Genomic DNA, 21644 nt, shown 5'->3' with positions numbered 1-21644 from the left:
TTTTATAAGAAGTTTAATGCTAGCTAGCAACTTACCGTGGCTTCTTACAGCATTTGCGTAACAGGCAGTCTCCTCGTGGAGTGCAATGTAATCAGGTGGTTAGAGTATTGGACTAGTTAACTGTAATGTTGCAAGATTGATTCCCCGAGCTGATAAGGTAAAAATCTGTCATTCTGCCCCTGAACAAGGCAGTTAACCCACTGTTCCTAGGCCGTCATTGAAAATAAGATTGTGATCTTAACTGACTAGCCTAGTTAAACAAAGGCATAAAAAAAAAATGGCCAAATCGGTGTCCAAAAATACCGATTGTTATGAATAATTAATCGGTCATTCCGATTAATCGGTCGACCTCTAGTGTCCACCCTGAGATTGGAAGGGTGTGATTTCAATCCCTGGCTGAGTCATACCAAATACTATAAAAATGGGCATTCCACATTAAGGAGAGAGATCTGGGGTAAGGCGTCCTGTCCATGGGGTGTACTTGTACATTAAGCTTTCCTCACGCAACAGTCGTTACTGTGTTTGTCCCAGTTATTGCTTCACTCGGTAGGCTACATCAAGCACAACAGTGGGATATTTCCCTAGGCAAGATCTTAGAACATAGTCTGTCTTCCAGCTTTGAACAACCAATATGCCTGAAGTAAGGTGTTAGGGTTGAGTGCTCCGCTGAATTTTAGGAAGTCATTTAGACTCTCTAATCCGTTCCCTCTCAATATAGGCCTAGCTATTGAGGAAGACACCATGATGTATCATGGATAGAAATGTTAGCTAGTATCCAAGACAGAAATAAATATATCCTCCTCATCCTGTCAACATTCTCACAAAACCCCTTCACAGGCCTCTCGCTCTCCCGACACATTCCCCTGTATTGCCACTCAAATTAGCCCCTCAGCTTCAACCTCACTATCTGCATCCCAGAGTCTGTCTGTCTCTGAAAACTTTATTTGGCTGTCATCCTCGTTCCCTCAATTCCTCTCTAAGCCTATTGGAAAATGGGGGGGTTGAGGGAGGCCCCTTGGATCCTCTCCGCCAATGCATTTTCATCGGAATTGAGGAAACAAGGACTGAGGAAGGAGTGATTTGGCGGTTAGTAACATTTTCAGACACCAGGACTCTGTTCACGAGAAGAGCTGCCATCCTGGACTAGGCTGCTGAATCTTTCTCTCACACACACACACACACACACACACACACACACACACACACACACACACACACACTCGTTGAATGTACCAGCCTGCTAGGTGCCGTTGCTTTAATTGGATGATGTGACCTGGCAGGCTGAGGCTTCAGGAGGTGATTTAAACTCCTAGGGTTTTTCTGTTCTCACAGGAACATTTGGGTTCTCAACTATCTCTGTCAATGTCTTCTACCCTGCAATGCACCCTTGGGTAGTGAGTGGTGCCACCTCACGTTAGGGAGCACTACTTTCTTAAATGTACGAGTGGCAGTGAATGTAGTGGACTACTCATTAGCCCACGAACTAAGGACAAGAGACTGCAAATCCTTCCCTCAATCACAAATCAACCCCTAGGGGTTGATACTCTCTGATCTTTTAAAATACCTAGGGGATATGGGCTAGGGGTTAATACACTGATCTATTAAAAGGCCTAGTTGCTTTTGTAGAGTTTCCTGGTATTGAGGGAATGAGTGTCACCGTGGAAGGACTCACAGCGTGTTGGGACTGGGTGAGGTGTATGTTTGGTGCAGGCTTAGTCAGTATTAGTTATTAGTAATTTCTGGGGAGCGTCTTAATGTGAGTAACACTGACACATACTTTATGTAAGACTGTACTCACTTTCCAGTAGCATTGGAGCTGGTTGAGGTTTCTCTCCCACTTTTGGGCATTTTAAATGAGGGGGTCTCCTCTGCCCTTGTCTGAGGAGAGTCCTACTCTGTGAGTAGCCTAACACTGATTATGCATCCTTTATCTCAGTATGTTTGGAGCTGGGTTTGAGGTTAGCCTGATTCTCACTTTTGGGGGGGGTCTGACGGCTGTACTCTTAGACTGGCACATTCAGCACTGCTGCTAAGCTATCTATTAACAATGCACCCCATCAGCTCTGCTCTGCCTCTGCATCCGCTCTGGCTCAAATTGAAAACCTGCCAACTCAGTCAGTTTAGTAAGCCAAGGGCTAGGCTACCTGCTACTCTGCAGTCTGATATTTCATGCTAGAGGGAGGTGGCTGTTGCACACCCCTTTGTGCTGCTGCAGATACAGAACCAGCCTGGGTTTGGCTTAGGGATTTCTCTGGCACTAGCTTAAGGAGAGCAAAGGAGAGAGAATTATTTTTTTAAAATAAATTAAAGTATAATTTCTGCCTTCGATGCAACGACGCCATCCATTGTGTTGACCTGTATTGTTGAGAAATCCTTCCTGGACTGTGAACTATATTGTTGGAGGTTAGGTTCCTGCATCCTGCAATGCTTACTAAATAGAGTTTAGCTTAATGCTTATTGTAAGTGGGCTGTTTTGTTGGTTAATGGTAGCCTAAGTAAGAATAAACTCTAAAGTACTGTAATGCAATGTTTCTATATAGTCTAAATAGGGGGAAGGGTTATCATTTGCAACCAAGTGAGAATTATTAGGCCTATCTTGTGGAAAAATGGCCTGTTAGTATTCCTTACAGGGGAGAACCCCTGTTGAGATCATAAAAGATGAATCATAAATAATGAGATTATTCAGGGGGTAAATAATGATATTGTTTATGACTAATGGATGAAATTTAAAGACAGTCTGTCTTTTCCCTTTGTGCTAATCAGTTTCATTTTCATCAGAAACCCTATCTCCCTCTGGCACTTTGAGATCGATGTAGGCTGCTTGCTCTCTCTCTCACTGCTCGCTCTTAGACGCTCCCTTCCCTCTGCACGTTGGGGAAAGCTGTCTTTTTTTAGCGTCTCTCTCCCTTCCTCTCATTGTATCTGATGAATGCGCCTCTCTCAGTTCCGACATCCAGACATTTCCTCTCTCCTCGGGGCTCAGGGTCTGCGTCCCAAATGGCACAATGTTTCCCTTTTATAGTGCACTACTTTTGACCAGGGCCCATAGGGTGCACTATATAGGGAATGGGGTGCCATTTGGGACACAAACAGGCTGTCACAGGCTCACAGCTGCAGGGAGACCAGAGGAGAGCATGAACAACAGCCTCTCCATCAATGAGTACTGAGCAGGCTTCCTCTCTCCTACACACCAAGCCAATTACACACAGCACAACAAGAGCTCAATTTCAGTTCAATAATTATGTTTACGAGCACGCGCACTCACACACGCACAAAGACACATCGAATTGTACTTGCATCTTATGTAACCCAGTTCTAACATAAACCATACAGCTTTAGATGAGCACTAAACCTCTATAAATACTCAGTCATTCCATCCTGTATGTGGAAAGGGATGCTATAAAGTGACATTTTGCATTTGATATCTGTAAGTTTCTGGCAGAAAGTTTCTTCATAAGAAGTTACTAGTGAAATTGAAATGGCCTTTTGTGGGATCAATACTAGTGGCTCATTCCACAACATAGTAGTGTAATAGTGCCACTGGGAGTGTTGACTTAGTTCTCAGAACAGACAGGTTATGATTTAAGCTTTCTACTTTATGCATATTTTGGTACTTTATATTATTGTGAAAAGTTCAGACCTGGCTACTTGCATAAGTGTAAAATATTTGGGGCCCTGAATCTCCTAGGTATTTTTAGGAATCCACTTTGTTTAGCAGAAAAGTTTAATCAAGTAGTTTCAGACATGGAAATTAAGGGTTTCCAATCAATGAATAGCTTTTGAACAAAACAGAACACTCCTTTTTCCTATTTTTTTTTACCATGCTTTTTTCTATTTTGAAAAGTCTTATTTCTGGTGGATTATCATCCTAAAACTACCCAACAGGAATCTGTGGTGGTCTGGGTCTCTCGTTAAGTACAGCCTAGTTAGTAAGGTTACTTCACACATTAGTGTTCTAATTTAAACCCTCCAGGCCTGCCTTCCCTTGACATCAATGCCTGTTTTTTTCCTTATTACACACCACATGCTTAACAACAACAATATTGCATTCTCAAGGACAGTCTACCTTTTTCCAGTCAGAGTGCAGTACAAAAGCCGGACATAGCATGGTTCAGGGCCTCATGGGAGCCCAGCTCAAATGAAACCAGAGCCGAATGAGAGACCCCGGCATGCTCGGTGGGTTTTGGCTCTGCAGATGGGTACTTTTACAGCATTGATTTGAGTTACTAGGACTATTGGATGACTATTTTAAACCCTGTGTGTGTGAAAGGTATGCAGGACACTCAAACACTGCAGGGATGCACTGGTTTTCTAGCCTGTCTCTCTGTTGGATTTGTTTATTAGGGAAGAGTGTGTCCATTTTCCCATTTCGGATTGGGCAAACACATGCAGAATTCTGAGACTTGGACAGCAGTTGACTAAAAAAAAGTTGACAACTTGACTTGGTATGGATGTGGCAGCAGCTTCAAGGTTTACTTTACTTTTTTTATTTGGTTATCCAACTAATTGAAGTAAGTTCAGACTTGATTGCATGTCCTCAATTTAATTTACTCTCAATGGCCCCATGGCTATTTGTTTTTATAGGTATTTTTATAGGCCAGATCAATCTATATGGATTCTCCTCTTGGTCTTGAATTTACGGTCAGCTAGTAGTCTACGTTATAAATGAGCTGTATTCTATTCACGTTAGCAACAACATGTCCGTCACCCCCGATGGTTGAATAGAGGAGTGGTTCTGCTAGGAACTGCTGTGAATAGAATGAGGGGCTCTTTATCATATGATCCCAGCCTGATAATGCAGCCGTTGTGTGGTGTGTCTAGACGTCACACATGCTTTACAGAGCTAGGGAGAGAGAGAGCGCATCGCACAGTCAGGGCTGTGTGTTTTTGTTTCCTGCCGTCCAGCCCTCCCGTCTGACCCCCTTTCAGCCTGCTCATCGATGCATGGGCCAGGGTCAGAGGTCACAGGGTAGAGGTTGGCGGACACTGTGACCGTCCGGGTCATGCGTTGGTTACGTTGTGAGTAACCCTTCAATCTAAGGGGAAGCAGCTGTATGGACATAGCCTCTTGATGGCCCCTGGTCTCTGACTGACTGAGACGGGACAGGCAGGGTGGTAGGAAAACCCTGTTCTGTTTTCTGAGCGGGAGCCGTGTTGTCGCCGGACATCGCTTTGATGCTTTGCTCTCCTCTCGGACTCACTGGAGGACAGGAGACTAGTCTTTCTATTCCACTTGAAAAATAAAATATGTTAACGAACTGTTCAACCTGGAAATACTTTTTATCTAACTTTTGATTTTAATGACCCGCAGTAAAAATGTGCAGTTAATATAAAGTCCAGATTGGTTGAAGGATTCTGCCTGCTGTGGAGACTACCACTGCTGCTACAGCTGTAGTACTGTACTCTGGGATTCCTGAGCTAAATGGACATGATCGTATCCAGCCTCTCGTTCGCTATGCTGTATCCTTCTGATTATAGGCCTAGTTTTAACGCTGGATTTATTATTCTCCTCTGGAAGTATGCCTTTCCACCATTCACTCTGTCACCGTTGTAGGTTCATTGTGGTAAGTATTAGTCCTCCTGCAACAAGCCAGTTTCAATAGGCTAATCATGTTCATGATCTTTTTCCAGTCATGTTTTGTAGAGCTGAGTGGTTAACTGATTATGGACGGGACACGTAGTTAAACAAATCCTTAGAGGGATCAAGATCTTCATAATGTGTATATTAGTTCAAGTAGGTTCAGAGTTCCATTTTGAGATAGGACATTACACCATTAAAGTGACCAAACTTTTTGCATTTGTGGATGTAGGCCTACAGCTAACAATGTATTGCTACTGTATGTCTTTGGGTTGGTTGCCTGTGAAAAGGCTACAGATTAAGATGCATATACGACTATGCAGAGACCTTAACTGAAAGGATGGGATATGATGTCCATAGGAGGAGAAAAAGTGCTCAAGGATAGCAATGTCATTGGTTGACTGAAGAGTAGAGTTCACTGAGAACAATATCAAGTCTAAAAAGCGTCTCTCCCTTCAAGGTAAAGTCACTGATGCCCTCAAGGGGCCAGTTCTTAGAAAGCCATTAGTGGCATGCTCATTAGGAACAGAGAAACTTAGGGTCCAACCTACAATACATTACTGGATTTAAAAATTTTGTGGTATCCATTTGGTCGTTAGTTTGTCCCATTGCAGCAACTCCCGTACGGACTCGGGAGAGGTGAAGGCCGAGAGCCGTGCGTCCTCCGAAACACGACTCAGCCAAGCTGCACTGCTTCTTGACACAATGCCCGCATAACCCGGAAGCCAGCCTCACCAATGTGTCAGAAAACATTGTACACCTGGCGACCGTGTCACCGTACATGCACCTGGCCCGCCACAAGGAGTCGCTAGAGCGCGATGGGACAACTACATCCTGGCCAGCCAAACCCTTCCCTAACCCGGACGACGCTGGGCCAATTGTGCTCCACCCCGTGGCTCTCCCGGTCGCGGCCGGCTACGAGAGAGCCTGGACTCGAACCGGGATTTCTAGTGGCACAGCTAGCACTGTGATGATGTGCCTTAGACCACTGCTTAGACCACTGCGCCACTCGGAGGCCTATAGCTCCATTCTTGTGTATTTTATTCCTCTTGCGTTACCATTTTTTTTTAAATGATGGTTTATAAACTGCATCATTGTGAAGGGCTCATAAGCACGCATTTCACGGTAAAGTCTGAACCAGTTGTATTCGGCTCATGTGACAAATTAAATTTGATGCGGTTTTTGATGGTACATCAAAGCCAGTGGTTTGATGTTTTTCCTCTCATTGTTCTACCCTGTCCATCAGGCAGCATGACCAACCACTGGTTCCTCGTCTCTGGAATGGGATAGTGGTGGGGGGGTTGAGGCAAACATTCTATTTTGCACTGCAGTGGGCCAGTAGGTTTGGCTAGACTTTTTACAGGTGTGAATGGACTTTTAACTTTGTTTTTGTGGCTTAAATGTTTCTAAACTAAAAACATTGCTGTTCTTTCCTTTGGAAGTGTGTGTGTGTGTGCACCTAGATATTGTTCAGTGCTCTTATTTGCGGTTGTGTGTTTACAAACAATACATTAAAACCGATTTGTTTTTCCTGTATTTCAGGAGGTGCTGAAACACATACAGGGAAGCATTGAAGAAGACTCTACCGATTCATCCGGACAAATCGATCTCCTAGAAAGACTGAAAGGTACACATCACACATGGGGTGACAGAATTAGCTGGTTGAAATGCGTTCTATTAAATAACCTCAATTCTGATATTCCTTCCTCCGGTAGAAATTAGCCTGGATCCTAACACTTACCCAGGGGTGAAGCTGAGATCTCAGCCGTCTTCCATGCAGGGTTCAGGCTCTGGGCGTTCAGGGGACAGCAGCCCCAGCCCCATGGGTTCCTTGGGCTCCCTCCCCAAGAGAGGGCTGTCCAATGGGGGCAGAGACAGCGCTGGCTACCTGGAGGAGCTGGAGAAGGAGAAGTGAGCTCCTGCTTGCATTACTTTGTATTTTCACATTAGTTTGTCTTTGAGTAATGCAGGTTATACTTAGTCTCCATCCCAAAGGACACCCTATTCCCTACATAGTGCAGTACCAGAGCCCTTTCAGGCTATATAGCAAATAGGGTACCATGTGGGGTGCATTCACTGTGATTTACTGCTGCAATATTAATTGATGAGTGGTTTGCCTCTCTCCCGGCCAAATCACATTGAGTGCAATGGTGCAGTGTGAGGGCTTCAATCACACAGTACATCATGCTAACATTGTTAGGTTGCAAAGTGTATTCCTGGCATTAGTCACAGACAGGATGCATTAGGCGGTCGTATTCAGGACACCTACCCTGTTTTTATTCTGGTATGCTGTATATGTGTTTTTGTCTTAGGTCTTTGATTAGAGTTTATTTGGTCTGACTTCAGTCAGTTTTGAATTATATATATTTTTTAAACTTGGTCTCTGATTGGTGCGATTGTATCTGTCTTGTCAGGTCCTTATTGATGGCGGAGCTGGAGAAAGAGGAGAAGAAGAAGGACCAGTATTACGCACAGCTGCAGAACCTCACCAAGAGGATCGACAGCCTACCACTGACTGAGAATGTAAGTGTTTATTTGTCGTTCAGCATTATGCCGTGTGTTGAGATGGAGTATAGTGACGTATAGATACTCCCAAAATACCATAACTGACAGTATGCAGATATCCTCTCTGCATTATTAAATATGAAACATTTCGCCAAGCCTGATGTCTGTTGATCCTGTTTGCGGTTGCAGCAGTTCTCCCTGCAGACGGATATGACCCGTAGGCAACTGGAGTACGAGGCGAGGCAGATCAGAGCTGCCATGGAGAAACAGCTGGGAACCTGCCAGGATATGGAGAAGAGGGCACAGGTCAGGGATGAGAGGAATTTGGGGCGGCAGGTAGCCTAGTGGTTAGAGCGTTGGGCCAGTAACCGAAAGGTTGCTGTATCGAATCCCTGAGCCGACAAGGTAAAAATATGTTGTTCTCCCCCTGTATAATAAAGCAGTTAACCCAGTGTTCCCCGGTAGGCCGTCATTGTAAATAATACTTTTTTTCTTAACTGATTTGCCTAGTTAAATAAAGGTTAAAATGATGAATGCATACAGTGAAATGAAAGGGAGAGCAGGTTGCCTCCTGACATGTATAGGATGAGTCATTGATTAGGAAACATACATACAGGAAGAACAGAATGACCAGTAAGGATACTAAGTAGGATGGATATGTAGGCAGTTGAGGTAGAACATTTAGTAAATTGACTTAGAATTACAAAATTCTACAACATTTGTCTGCATCTACGAATGCTTTAATTCAGTCAGTGTTACATCCAACAGCATGTCCAGTCTCCTCAACTAACTGGCGACCCTACACATTGACTCTGTACCGGTGCCCCCTGTATATAGTCTCGCTATTGTTGTTTTACTGCTGTTATTTAACTACTTGTTACTTTCATCTCTTGTCCGTATTTTACACTGCGTTGTTGGTTGGGGGCTCGTAAGTAGGAATTTCACTGTAAGGTCTACCTACACCTGTTGTATTCGGCACGTGACTAATAAAATTTGATTTGGTAATTGTAATATCCGGTTATCATCCTCTGAGTGATTGCTTCCTGTAAATGTCCTGCTGTGTTTCAGGTGAGGGTGACTCGTATTCAGCAGATAGAGAAGGACATACTGAAGATCCAACAGCATGCCCAGTCTCCACCTTCAGAACCAGAGGTATGTGATACTCACCCCAGCCTCAGGTGTAATACACTAGAATGTACCTCTAGGCCTTGTTCTAGCTAGAATACAGAGAAAGTATTGCCGGAAACAATAGAGGTATCGAATTTCTCACTGTAAATATATTTAGGGCTGGTTTCCCGGACACATTATTCCTGTTTAAAATGACTACAATGCCCTTTGATTTGTCTGGGACTAAGCATAATCTGTGTCTGGGAAACCAGCCCTAAATGTATTTACAGTGATTTCTGGCAATACTTTCTCTGTATTCTGGCTAATGCCTGGCCTGTGTGGACATCTCCATTTCAACAGGCATTCTGTGGGAACAGTTTGTTGGCTTTGAGTCATGTAAAGAACCAAAAGCTGCTTACATCGGAGTGTCGTGCCATGTCAGACAGCCATCCCATTTGCTGATATCCATTTAATCCTTGTACTGGGTGCGCTAACTGCACCATTCCCCTTTCTATGCAATGGGGATTGATGCGTAGCCTCCATCCCTGCGTTACAGAGATGTCACATGGACAAGTGTACAATAATGCTTTGTTACTGATCCGATATGGTGATTTATCTGAACTGAACACAGTCCTCTTTCATCCAATCATTTTGCAGTGTTCTGCTCCTCTAAACAAGAGTGTCATTTATTTACAGCGGCTCCTAAGAACACTAGAATGCTGGAAGCAACTCTTGTTCCTTCCAGGTTTATAACTCCTGACCCTCATTCTGGGAGGTGAAATCAACCATAGGCGTTCTCCTGTCCTCTCTCCTTGTGTTAAATATGAAAAAGAGAGCTATTGAATGAATGATGAATGACATTTTTTGTGTGTAAAATCGGCAGTTGGAAACCCATCCCTTATGGGATTAATTAACACACATTACAATAGTTCACTGATAATTTAGTGATAATTCTTCTTCCGGTGTTCTCTGCAGTGCATCGCATAAAGAGGGGGGGGGAATATATCAATACATAATAGTAAATAATATAATCAAAACTAATTATATCCCTGGAGCAGTAAACATATACATGCATACATACAGTCGTGGCCAAGTTTTTAGAATGACACAAATATTAATTTTCACAAAGTCTGCTGCCTCAGTTTGTATGATGGCAATTTGCATATACTCCAGAATGTTAGGAAGAGTGATCAGATGAATTGCAATGTCCCTCTTTGCCATGCAAATGAACTGAATCCCCAAAAAACATCCACTGCATTTCAGCCCTGCCACAAAAGGACCAGCTGACATCATGTCAGTGATTCTCTCATAAACCTCTGGCCTAGGGGGTGGTATTTTGACGTCTGGATGAAAAGCTTGCCCAAAGTAAACTGCCTGTTACTCAGGCCCAGAAGCTAGGATATGCATGTAATTGGTAGATTTGGATAGAAAACACTGGCACTTTTATTATAGGGCAAAATCCTCCCTGATTGCAGTTCCTAGGGCTTCCACAAGATGTCAACAGTCTTTAGAAAGAGTTTCATGCTGGTTTTTGGGAAAATGAGGGAGAAGTTGTAATTTTTCTAGGTGGCTCCCATTTTAGCTGTAGTTTTTCCAAGCGCGTGGAGGAAAGCGCTTCTTTGTCATTTATCTCCGGTAAAGACAATAACGATTCTGTCCTAAATTGTATTGTTTATTTCCGTATTAGGATACCTAAGGTTTGATTATAAACGTTGATTGACTTGTTTGGATAAGTTTGTTGGTAACGTTTGGGATTAATTTTGAATGCATTTTGAAGGAGGGAAACTGGGTTGATTATTGACTGAACCGCGCCAGCTAATTTATCTGTTATTTTTACCAGGTAAGTTGACTGAGAACACTTTCTCATTTGCAGCCATGACCTGGGGAATAGTTACAGGGGAGAGGGGGACAAAAATATCTAAAGACACTGAAGCAGCAAACTTAATTTCCACTAACGTTTGTCATTCTCAAAACTTTTGACCAGAGCCTGTAATTGAACCCACAAATACTGATGCTCCAGATACTCAACTGGTCTGAAGAATTCCATTTTTTTTATTGCTTCTTAAATCAGAATAACAGTTTTCAGCTCTGCTAACATAATTGCAAAATAGTTTTCTAATGATCAATTAGCCTTTTAAAATGATTAACTTGGATTAGCTAACACAACGTGCTATTGGAACACAGGAGTAATGGTTGCTGATAATGGGCCTCTGTACGCCTATGTAGATATTCCATAACATTTTTCCAGCTACAATAGTCATTTACAACATTGACAATGTCTACACGGATCAATTTGATATTTTAATGGACAGAAAATGTGCTTTTCTTTCAAACAAGTAAATGTCTAAGTGACCCCAAACTTTTGAACGATAGTGTGTGCATGTATACATAGTGGCTTGTGAAAGTATTCACCCCCATTGGCATCTTTCCTATTTTGTTGCCTTACAACCTGGAATTAAAATTAATATTCTGGGGGTTTGTAATCCTTAGAATTACACACTATGCCTACCACTGAAGCTTCATCCAAGCTACTCAATACTGCCCCCAGTCTCAAAGAAGTTAACTTCTTATGGATGGGGGGCAGTATTGAGTAGCTTGGATGAATAAGGAGTAAACTGCCTGCTACTCAAGCCCAGAAGGATAATATGAATATCTTCACAAGTTAGTAGATTTGGATAGAAAACACTTGAAGTTTCTAAAACTGAAATGAAATGAACATTGAATGATGTCTGTGAGTATAACAGAACTCATATGGCAGGCAAAAAGCTGAGAAAAAAATCCAACCAGGAAGTGGGAAATCTGAGGTTTGTATGTTTTCAAGTCTGCCTATACAATATACAGTGGAAATTTGGTCCGATTGCACTTCCTAAGGCTTCCACTAGATGTCAAGTCTTTAGGACCTTGTTTCAGGCTTCTACTGTGAAGGGGGAGAGAATAAGAGCTGTTTGAGTCAGGTGTCTGGCAGAATGCCATGAGCTCGCTCTCGCGCGCACCCGTGAGTTAGCTGCATTCCTTTTCCTTTCTAAAGACAAAGGAATTGTCTGGTTGGAATATTATTGAAGGTTTATGTTAACATCCTAAAGATTGATTCTATACATCGTTTGACATGTTTTTACGAACTGTAATATAACTTTTGACTTTTCGTCTGGACTAAGTGTGCCTGCGCCTCATGAATTTGGATTTGTGAACTGAACGCGCGAACAAAAAGGAGGTATTTGGACATAAATGATGGACTTTATCGAACAAAACAAACATTTATTGTGGAACTGCGATTTCTGGGGTGCATTCTGATGAAGATCATCAAAAGTAAGTGAATATTTATAATGCTATTTCTGACTTCTGTTGACTCCACAACATGGCGGGTATTAGAGGTCGATCGATTATGATTTTTCAATGCCGATACCGATTATTGAAGGACCAAAAAAGCCGTTACCGATTCATCTTAATCCGATTATTTTTTTTATTGTATTTATATGTATATACAGTGGGGCAAAAAGGTATTTCGTCAGCCACCAATTGTGCAAGTTCTCCCACTTAACAAGATGAGAGGCCTGTAATTTTCATCATAGGTACACTTCAACTATGACAGACAAAATTGGAAAAACAAATCCAGAAAATCACATTGTAGGATTTTTTTTATGAATTTATTTGCAAATTATGGTGGAAAATAAGTATTTGGTCACCTACAAACAAGCAAGATTTCTGGCCATCACAGACCTGTAACTTCTTCTTTAAGAGGCTCCTCTGTCCTCTACCCGTTACCTGTATTAATGGCACCTGTTTGAACTTGTTATCAGTATAAAAGACACCTGTCCACAACCTCAAACAGTCACACTCCAAACTCCACTATGGACAAGATCAAAGAGCTGTCAAAGGACACCAGAAACAGACCTGCACCAGGCTGGGAAGACTGAATCTGCAAATCCGGCATAAAAAAGCCAGACTACGGTTTGCAACTGCACATGGGGACAAAGATCGTACTTTTTGGAGAAATGTTGTTTTGGTCTGATGAAACACAAATAGAACTGTTTGGCCATAATGACCATTGTCATGTTTGGAGGAAAAGTCTTGCAAGCCGAAGAACACCATACCAACCGTGATGCATGGGGGTGGCAGCATCATGTTGTGGGGGTGCTTTGCTGCAGGAGGGACTGGTGCTCTTTACAAAATCAATGGCTTCATGTGGCAGGAAAATTATGTGGATATATTGAAGCAACATCTGAAGACATCAGTTAAAGCTTGGTCGCAAATGGGTCTTCCAAGTGGACAATTACCCCAAGCATACTTCCAAAGTTGTGGCAAATTGGCTTAAGGACAAAGTCAGGGTATTGGAGTGGCCATCACAAAGCCCTGACCTCAATCGTATAGAAAATGTGTGGGCAGAACTGAAAACATGTACGAGCAAGGATGCCGGCAAACCTGACTCCGTTAGGTAGGCCAAAATTCACCCAACTTATTGTAGGAAGCTTGTGGATGGCTCCTTAACATTTGACCCAAGTTCAACAATTTAAAGGCAATGCTACCAAATACTAATTGTGTGTGTCAACTTCTGACCCATTGGGAATGTGATGAAATAAATAAAAGCTGAAATAAATCTTTCTCTCTACTATTATTCTGACATTTCACTTTCTTAAAATAAAGTTGCGAAACTAACTCTGACCTAAAACAGGTACTTTTTATACTTTTTACTAGGATTAAATGCCAGGAATTGTTCAACTTTGAGTTAATGTTTTTGGCTAAGGTGTATGTGTACTTCTGACTTCAACTGTATACTGAGATCATGTGAATATTAGATTGCACACAGGTGGACTTTGTGACTTATGAAGGTAATTGGTTGCCCCAGATCTTATTTAGGGGCGAATACATAGGCACGCACCACTTTTCTGTTTTTTGAAGCAAGTACTTTTTCATTTCACTTCACCAATTTAAACTATTTTGTCAATTTTTATATGAAATCCAAATAAAAATCTTTTTAAATTGCAGGTTGTAATGCAACAAATTAGGCAAAATGCCAAGGGGAATTAATACTTTTGCATGGCACTGTGCATTCATACATACATGTACAGAAGGCATTTGAACACAGTCTGGCACAATGAGAAGAGACAGTGCGAGAGAGACCTGCACACAATCTATATACTCGTCTTATTTTCCATCCAATTTTAATTGAATTAAGGGGGACCTGTTCGACTGCAGCACGCACATTAGCTGACCTGATGACTGAGCATGTGTGCAGTCAGTCAACCAGTGACCTACCTTCTGCTCCTGTTGGATGCACAGCCGAGAAGCCATAAGGCCTTGGTATGTGTGTTCATGCGTCAGTGTGCATGAATACTGTATTCAAGCCAGTGCACTCATGCCTGCATCATGTGAGATGTTTGTTTGGTGGCCCATACAGTATACGAGCTCGTGTGTTTTTGTCTGTTGGTAATTGTGTGTACACTACTTGTCTCGTGCCCTGCATGTGTGCTGGCTTACATGCTTTTCCCCCTCTACATGAGTGGATAAATCATTGGACACATTTAATTCCCCCCTCTTCGACTGTCATCCTGCAGGCTGAGCTACAGCTTATGTAGGTCAGGGATGAGGAAGCCTGATGCTCCTGCAGCTGCCCTAGCTAGCCTAGTGACTGAATGCTCTATCCATCAGGGTTTCACATTTTGGGGAATATTCAGAGGTGGAAACTTTGCGTGGGAATTAACAGAGATATATGCAAATTAATATGAATTCCATTTAAATGTAAATGTTTTTTGCATTGGATATATTTCCATATCATATGGAGACAGAAACAAAAACCTTTAACCTTATCATAAGTAGACATAGTTGCAAATGATTAAATCCTAATAGAAATAGAAATAACAAAAACAATTTAGTTATGAATAGAACTTTAATTAAATGAGTTGACTCTTCACATGGGTTGACTTCAATGAACAACAAACGGAATATTGAATGATCCCCAATGATCATCGCATCTCCCCAAAATTATATATATATATATATATATATATATATATATATGAAAAGTCTAAACTAAAGCTTTGGTTGTCTTCTTCTCAGGCTTCCATGTCTTCTCCCTTGACCTCCTCAATGTCCACCTCTTGAACATCAGACACTGAGGCCTCATCTTCACTGTCACTTTCCAACCTTGTTGAGGATGGCTAGTTGTCAGGCTCAAAAAGCCTCATTTGCCCAGATGACCACCAATTTTTCAACCCGTATATTGGTCAGCCTGGTGTGTGTGTGTTCCCAAACAAGGACCATTTTAATTTTTTTTCACCTTTATTTAACCAGGTAGGCTAGTTGAGAACAAGTTCTCATTTATAACTGCGACCTGGCCAAGATAAAGCATAGCAGTGTGAACAGACAGCAACACAGAGTTACACATGGAGTAAACAATAACAAGTTAATAACCAGTAGGAAAAAAATAGGAAAAAAAAGTCAATATACATTGTGTGCAAAAGGCATGAGGAGGTAGGGGAATAATTACAATTTAGCAGTGATAAATGATCAGATGGCCATGTGCAGTTAGAGATACTGGTGTGCAAAAGAGCAGAAAAGTAAATAAATAAAAACAGTATGGGGATGAAGTAGGTAAATTGGGTGGGCTATTTACTGATGGACTGTACAGCTGCAGCGATCGGTTAGCTGCTCAGATAGCAGATGTTTAAAGTTGGTGAGGGAGATAAAAGTCCAACTTCAACGATTTTTGCAATTTGTTCCAGTCACAGGCAGCAGAGAACTGGAAGGAAAGGCGGCCAAATGAGGTGTTGGCTTTAGGGATGATCAGTGAGATACTGATTGTTGGTGGGTTTTTAAAGGCAACAGGGGAAAGAGCCTCAGATCCACAGTCCCTTCCACCAGGTGGCTGATGCGATGTTGGCACGACTGCCATATTGCATCTCCATCTCAAAGCCCTTGCTTGGAACTGCCTAGAACCTTGCCCTCATCCAGGCCAAGGTGGCGAGACACTGTAGTGATGCATCCAGCAAATGAGTAGGTAAAGCATATCTGGTGGGAGGGGTGTATGCTGGGCGAAGAACATTCAGAAATCTCTTCCAATACACATTGCCTGTGAGTATCAGAGGTGAAGCAGCTGCATACAGAGCTTGAGCAAGACATTCATCAGCAGTTCTCTGACTACGTTCCTGCATTGAGTCAAAAAAAACTTCTGATTCCAGGAGGACCATGAGCTTTGTCTGATTCATCACTTTCACCACAAATGGAAGTAGAGGGATTTTTGTCAGAGGTCGCTTGTTGTGAGTGCTGAGGGAACTTTATCCACTTGGCCAGAAGATTCTGCATCTTTGTTGCATTCTTCGCATATGATTTGGTACAGTATTAGCAAATGTACACAGTTTTTCCTCAGTGCCTGTGGCATTTTCCTGTAAAGATGAGAAAAAAATCTCAAATACATATCCATGTACAGATAAATAGTTAAGCAGTTAGATTAAACAATCCTTTGTAAGATACATGTTTTAAAATGAAACATGTATGGAAACAGGTGAATTAACACTCAGTTAGCAGGCGCATGCAATAGAAAACCCACATGGTAGCAAAAACTAATTAGCAGAAATGGTTAACAAATTAAACACTTTGCTGTAGGCTATTTTACTAGTTTACATTTTTTGTTTGTGTCATATAACATCTATTCACCCCACCCAGTATTGTAATAAAAACGTATCATAAAATTTACCGGAACGCTTCCGACCCTTTGCAACCGTAGTCACCATTGCTCGGTTTCTTTGAGTTTTTCACACCCACTCTCGATCTCTCTATTGCCATCACTCCCCTGTCTCCCTCGCCCACTCTCTCTCTCTCGTCCTCATTCTGTCTTGCACTCTCACTCCCTTTCCTTCCTTCCAGTCTCTCATCCTGCTGTTTTCTATTTCCTCTTTTTGAACGGATTCTGCCTCTTCCAGGTGACTGGTTCTGCGTTCTCTGACTCGTTACTCTCATTTAGCCTGCTACATGAATGCTTTGCTCCTTTTGGAGGTCTGACCCTTCTTTCCCTCTTTCTTTCCCTCATGCAGAGCAAGCATGACCCGGCTGCCCAGGATGAGGGAGGCCAGGCTTCAGGGGACAGTGGTGGGCCTAGCGCTGGGTGTTCTCAGGTATGACTCGCCTTCCATACCTGATCCAAGACAATCGGCGTGTTTGAAGGGATCATTATTAAATCATTGAGTCGGATATTGGAATGCAATGTGATTTGTAGACTGTGATATAGCATAGTTTGACTGCAATGTAGTCCATCTCAAACTAACACAACGCTTGCACCCCCAGAGATTCGTAGTTAACATTTGACGGATTTATTTCCTTCCTTTGGTCCTATAATGCTCCAGAAAATATCTTCCGCCATTGGACTGACTGGAAATGTTGGTTAGGAGAGTTTAGCTGAGCTGTCGTGAGCTGCCTTTTTTGCCGTGCTTAGTGCCTTGACTTTCCATTTAATGCTAATAATTTGTGTCTTACTCCATAGTAGGCTTTATCCCTGAGACTTGCGATTAAACCGTTGGATTCATATTTTAATGACTTTTAAAATGTAATGTAGTCGGACTTCCCTTGATTCTTAGCAGAATGAATGAGGTTGCTGGGATTGTTCTATGGAAGAAAACTGTCACACTGACACACTAATCGCTTTTATGAGAAAGGCGAAGATGTTATACTGTAGGAAATTGCTAGCAAGCAATATGAATACATTTTAATTTTAAAAAAGCTTTTAAAAAGTTTAACAAAATAAATGTTTCTCATCTAGGGTTCCAGCTCTCGCCTGGATCAGGACTCTGCCAGTGAAATGAGTTTGGGTGTGGGTAGTTACTCTGTGCCCCGCAGACTGACCAGTCACTTGGGCACCAAGGTATCCAGAGATTCTACTACCACTCAGGTTGATGTAGTATGGCTGTTCTCATCAAACGACCCCCCCTTAATAATAAACCACATGAGCTCTGTCTGTATGCCCAAACCAAAAAATTTGAAATGTTATCTAGTTTAAAAATGTAATAGAAATGTGCTTTTTTAAACCGAGGGTAGCTCACAAATTAGATTGCATCCTAAGTGGGACAATTTGATACATTTCAATATAAATAATTGACCTATGTATCATCAGGGCGTGTCTTCAAAGTAGTTGTTCTCACGGTCGGCCCTCTAACCCTATAGGTGGAGATGGTTTACTCCCTCCTTTCCATGCTGGGGACCCATGATAAAGATGACATGTCTCGCACTCTGCTGGCCATGTCCAGCTCCCAGGACAGCTGCATCGCCATGCGCCAGTCAGGCTGTCTTCCCTTACTCATCCAACTCCTCCATGGCAACGACAAGGTTTGTAATGTTTTTGTTTGGTAACTTTGTCTTATTCTTTGTCATTGGGCTAGGTGTTATTTATTTAGTCGAGAACCACTTTGGAAAGGAGTGTTTTAATTAATACTTTCAAGTGATAAACTTTTGGGTTATTTGTAACTTAGTTTTTACATAATGTTTCTGCCACTGTATCTTACTGCAAAAAAGAGCTTCTGGATATCAGGACAGCGATCACTCACCTCGAATTAGACAAAACTATTTTTCTTCAACAAGCAGGGCGCACAGGATGTACTATTAATTACCGATTAATCGTCCGTTTTTAAATGTATTTTTATACATTTTATTTTAATATTTTTATTTTTTTTAAATATGTATATATTTTTCGTAATAATGACAATTACAACAATACTGAATGGACAATAAACACTTTATTTGATCTTAATACATAGATTTAATTTATTTAGTCTCAAATAAATAATGAAACCTGTTCAATTTGGATTAAATAATGCAAAAACAGTGTTGGAGAAGTAAAAGTGCAATATGTACCATGTAAAAAAGCGAACGTTTATGTTCCTTGTTCTGAACATAAGAACATATGAAAGCTGGTGGTTCAATATTCCCAGTTCAGAATTTTTCCGGTTGTAGTTATTATAGGAATTTTGACACGTCGACTATTTATCTCTCTACCATTTGTATTTCATATACCTTTGACTATTGGATGTTCTAATAGGCACTTTAGTATTGCCAGCCTAATCTCAGGAGTTGATAGGCTTGAAGTCATAAACAGTGCTGTGAAGCAAGCATTGCTAAGAGCTGCTGGCAAATGCAGTAACGTTTTTATGAATGCTTACGAGCCTGCTGCCGCCTACCACCACACAGTCAGACTGCTCTATCAAATCATAGACTTAATTATAATAAACACAGAAATTCGAGCCATTGGCCATTAATATGGTCAAATCCGGAAACTGTAATTTCGAAAACGAAACGTTCATTCTTTCAGTGAAATACGGAACCGTTCCATATTTTATCGAACGGGCGGCAACCCTGAGTCTAAATTTTGCTGTTACATTGCATAATCTTCAATGTTGTCGTAATTATGTAAAATTCTGGTGAATTAGTTAAACTAGCCAGGTGACCAAACTATTGCATATACCCTGACTCTGCGTGCAATGAACGCAAGAGAAGTGACACAATTTCCCTAGTTGATATTGCCTGCTAACATGAATTTCTTTTAACTAAACATGCAGGTTTAAAAAAATATACTTCGGTGTATTGATTTTAACTTGACGCCACGCATCCCTGTAGCGGGATAATTGTCATCAACAACCGCTGAATTGCATAGCGCCACATTCAAATAATATTACTAAAAATATTTATATTCATATCACAAGTGCAATATAGAAAAACACAGCTTAGCCTTTTGTTAATCCACCTGTCGTGTCAGATTTTGAAAATATGCTTTACAGCGAAAGCAATCCAAGCGTTTAAGTTTATTGATCGCTCGACAAAATATTATGTACACCTAGCATCAAGTAGCTTGGTCACGAAAATCAGAAAAGCAATCAAATTAATCGTTCACCTTTGATCTTTGGATGTTTTCACTCACGACTCTGTTACACAATAAATGTTCCTTTTGTTCCATAAAGATTATTTTTATATCCAAAATACCTCAGTTTGTTTGGCGGGTTATGTTCAGAAATCCACAGGAAAGAGCGGTCACAATGCAGACAAATTCCAATAGTATCCGTAATGTCTACAGAAACATGTCAAATGTTTTTTAGAATCAATCCTCAGGTTGTAGTTAAAATATATAATTGATAATATATCAACTGCACCTGTCTTTATCAGTAGGAGAGGGAAAGGCAATGGCTGCCAAACTCTGTTGCGTCAAGCAAAACGCTGCTGGCACCTGGCCATACAATGACGCAATGTCTTTCTCGCTCATTTTTCAAAATAAAAGCCTGAAACTCTGTCTAAAGATTGACACCTTGAGGAAGCGATAGGAAAAGGAATCTGGTTGATATCCCTTTAAATGGAGCAAAGGCAGGCTATGGAACATGGAGTTTTCAAAATAGAAGCCACTTCCTGGTTTGATTTTCCTCAGGGTTTCGCTTGCAATATCAGTTCTGTTATACTCACAGACAATATTTTCACAGTTTTGGAAACTTTAGTGTTTTCTATTCTAATCTGTCAATTATATGCATATTCTAGCATCTGGTCCTGAGAAATAGGCAGTTTACTTTGGTAACGTTATTTTTCCAAACATAAAAATAGTGCCCCGTAGCTTCAAGAGGTTAAGAAAGGCATTGATGTTTATGGTTAGGTACATTCGTGCAACGATTGTGATTTTTTTTTCCGGGAATGCGCTTCTGTTAAAACCCACATTTGGCAAAGTAGGCTGTGATTTGATGACACATTAACAGGCACGGCATTGATTATTTGCAATGCAGAACAAGCTAGTTAACCTAGTAATATATCAACCATGTGTAGTTTGATTGTTTTTTTACATAAGTTTAATGCTAGCTAGCAACTTACCTTGGCTCCTTGCTGCACTCGCGTAACAGCTTTTCAGCCTGCCATGCAGTTTCCTCATGGAATGCAATATAATCGGCAAAAATCTGCGTCCAAAAATGCCAATTACCTATTGTTATGAAAACTTGAAATCGGCCCCAAATAATCGGCAATGCCGGCTAATCGGTCGCCCTCTAGTACATACCCCAACCAGAAGCCATGGATTACAGGCAACGTTCGCACTGAGCTAAAGGGTGGAGCTGTCGCTTTCAAGGTGCGGGACTCTAAGCCGGAAGCTTATAAGATGTGGCAGGGCTTGCAAACTATTACAGTCTACAAAGGGATGCACAGCCACGAGCTGCACAGTGACCCGAAGCTACCAGACGAGCTAAATCGACTGTGTGAATACTCTCTCCGTAGCCGATGTGAGTAAGACAATTTAATCAGGTCAACATTCACTAGGCCGCGGGGCGAGACTGATTACCAGGACGTGTGCTCCGGGCATGTGCTGACCAACTGGCAGGTGTCTTCAATGACATTTGTCCCTGTCTGAGTCTGTAATACCAACATGTTTCAAGCAGACCACCATAGTCCCTGTACCCAAGAGCACTAAGGTAACCTGCCTAAATGACTACAGACCCGTAGCACTCAC

The 21644-nt window shown here is 41.6% G+C and overlaps 1 protein-coding gene across 6 annotated transcripts in view; it reads left to right on the top strand.

Annotated features, from left to right (window-relative positions):
* LOC110537021 (adenomatous polyposis coli protein) overlaps nt 1-21644 on the top strand; it is a 49801-nt gene that overhangs the window by 16695 nt on the left and 11462 nt on the right. For 3 of the 6 annotated variants that reach the window (XM_021622735.3, XM_021622733.3, XM_021622731.3), the window contains 8 exons: nt 7121-7205; nt 7294-7489; nt 7993-8101; nt 8273-8389; nt 9152-9235; nt 17218-17298; nt 17940-18041; nt 18341-18502. In XM_021622735.3, coding sequence (XP_021478410.3) covers nt 7121-7205; nt 7294-7489; nt 7993-8101; nt 8273-8389; nt 9152-9235; nt 17218-17298; nt 17940-18041; nt 18341-18502 — 936 coding nt within the window. The remainder of the gene's footprint in view (nt 1-7120; nt 7206-7293; nt 7490-7992; nt 8102-8272; nt 8390-9151; nt 9236-17217; nt 17299-17939; nt 18042-18340; nt 18503-21644) is intronic. The other 3 variants (XM_021622736.3, XM_090191778.1, XM_090191779.1) reach the window with 1 other exon arrangement.

This window comes from Oncorhynchus mykiss, chromosome 12 (assembly GCF_057628025.1).
Source record: "Oncorhynchus mykiss isolate SJ-2025 chromosome 12, ASM5762802v1, whole genome shotgun sequence".
NCBI lineage: Eukaryota > Metazoa > Chordata > Actinopteri > Salmoniformes > Salmonidae > Oncorhynchus > Oncorhynchus mykiss.
The sequence above is the reverse complement of the archived record's forward strand: the minus strand, read 5'-3'. Positions and strand labels throughout refer to the sequence as shown.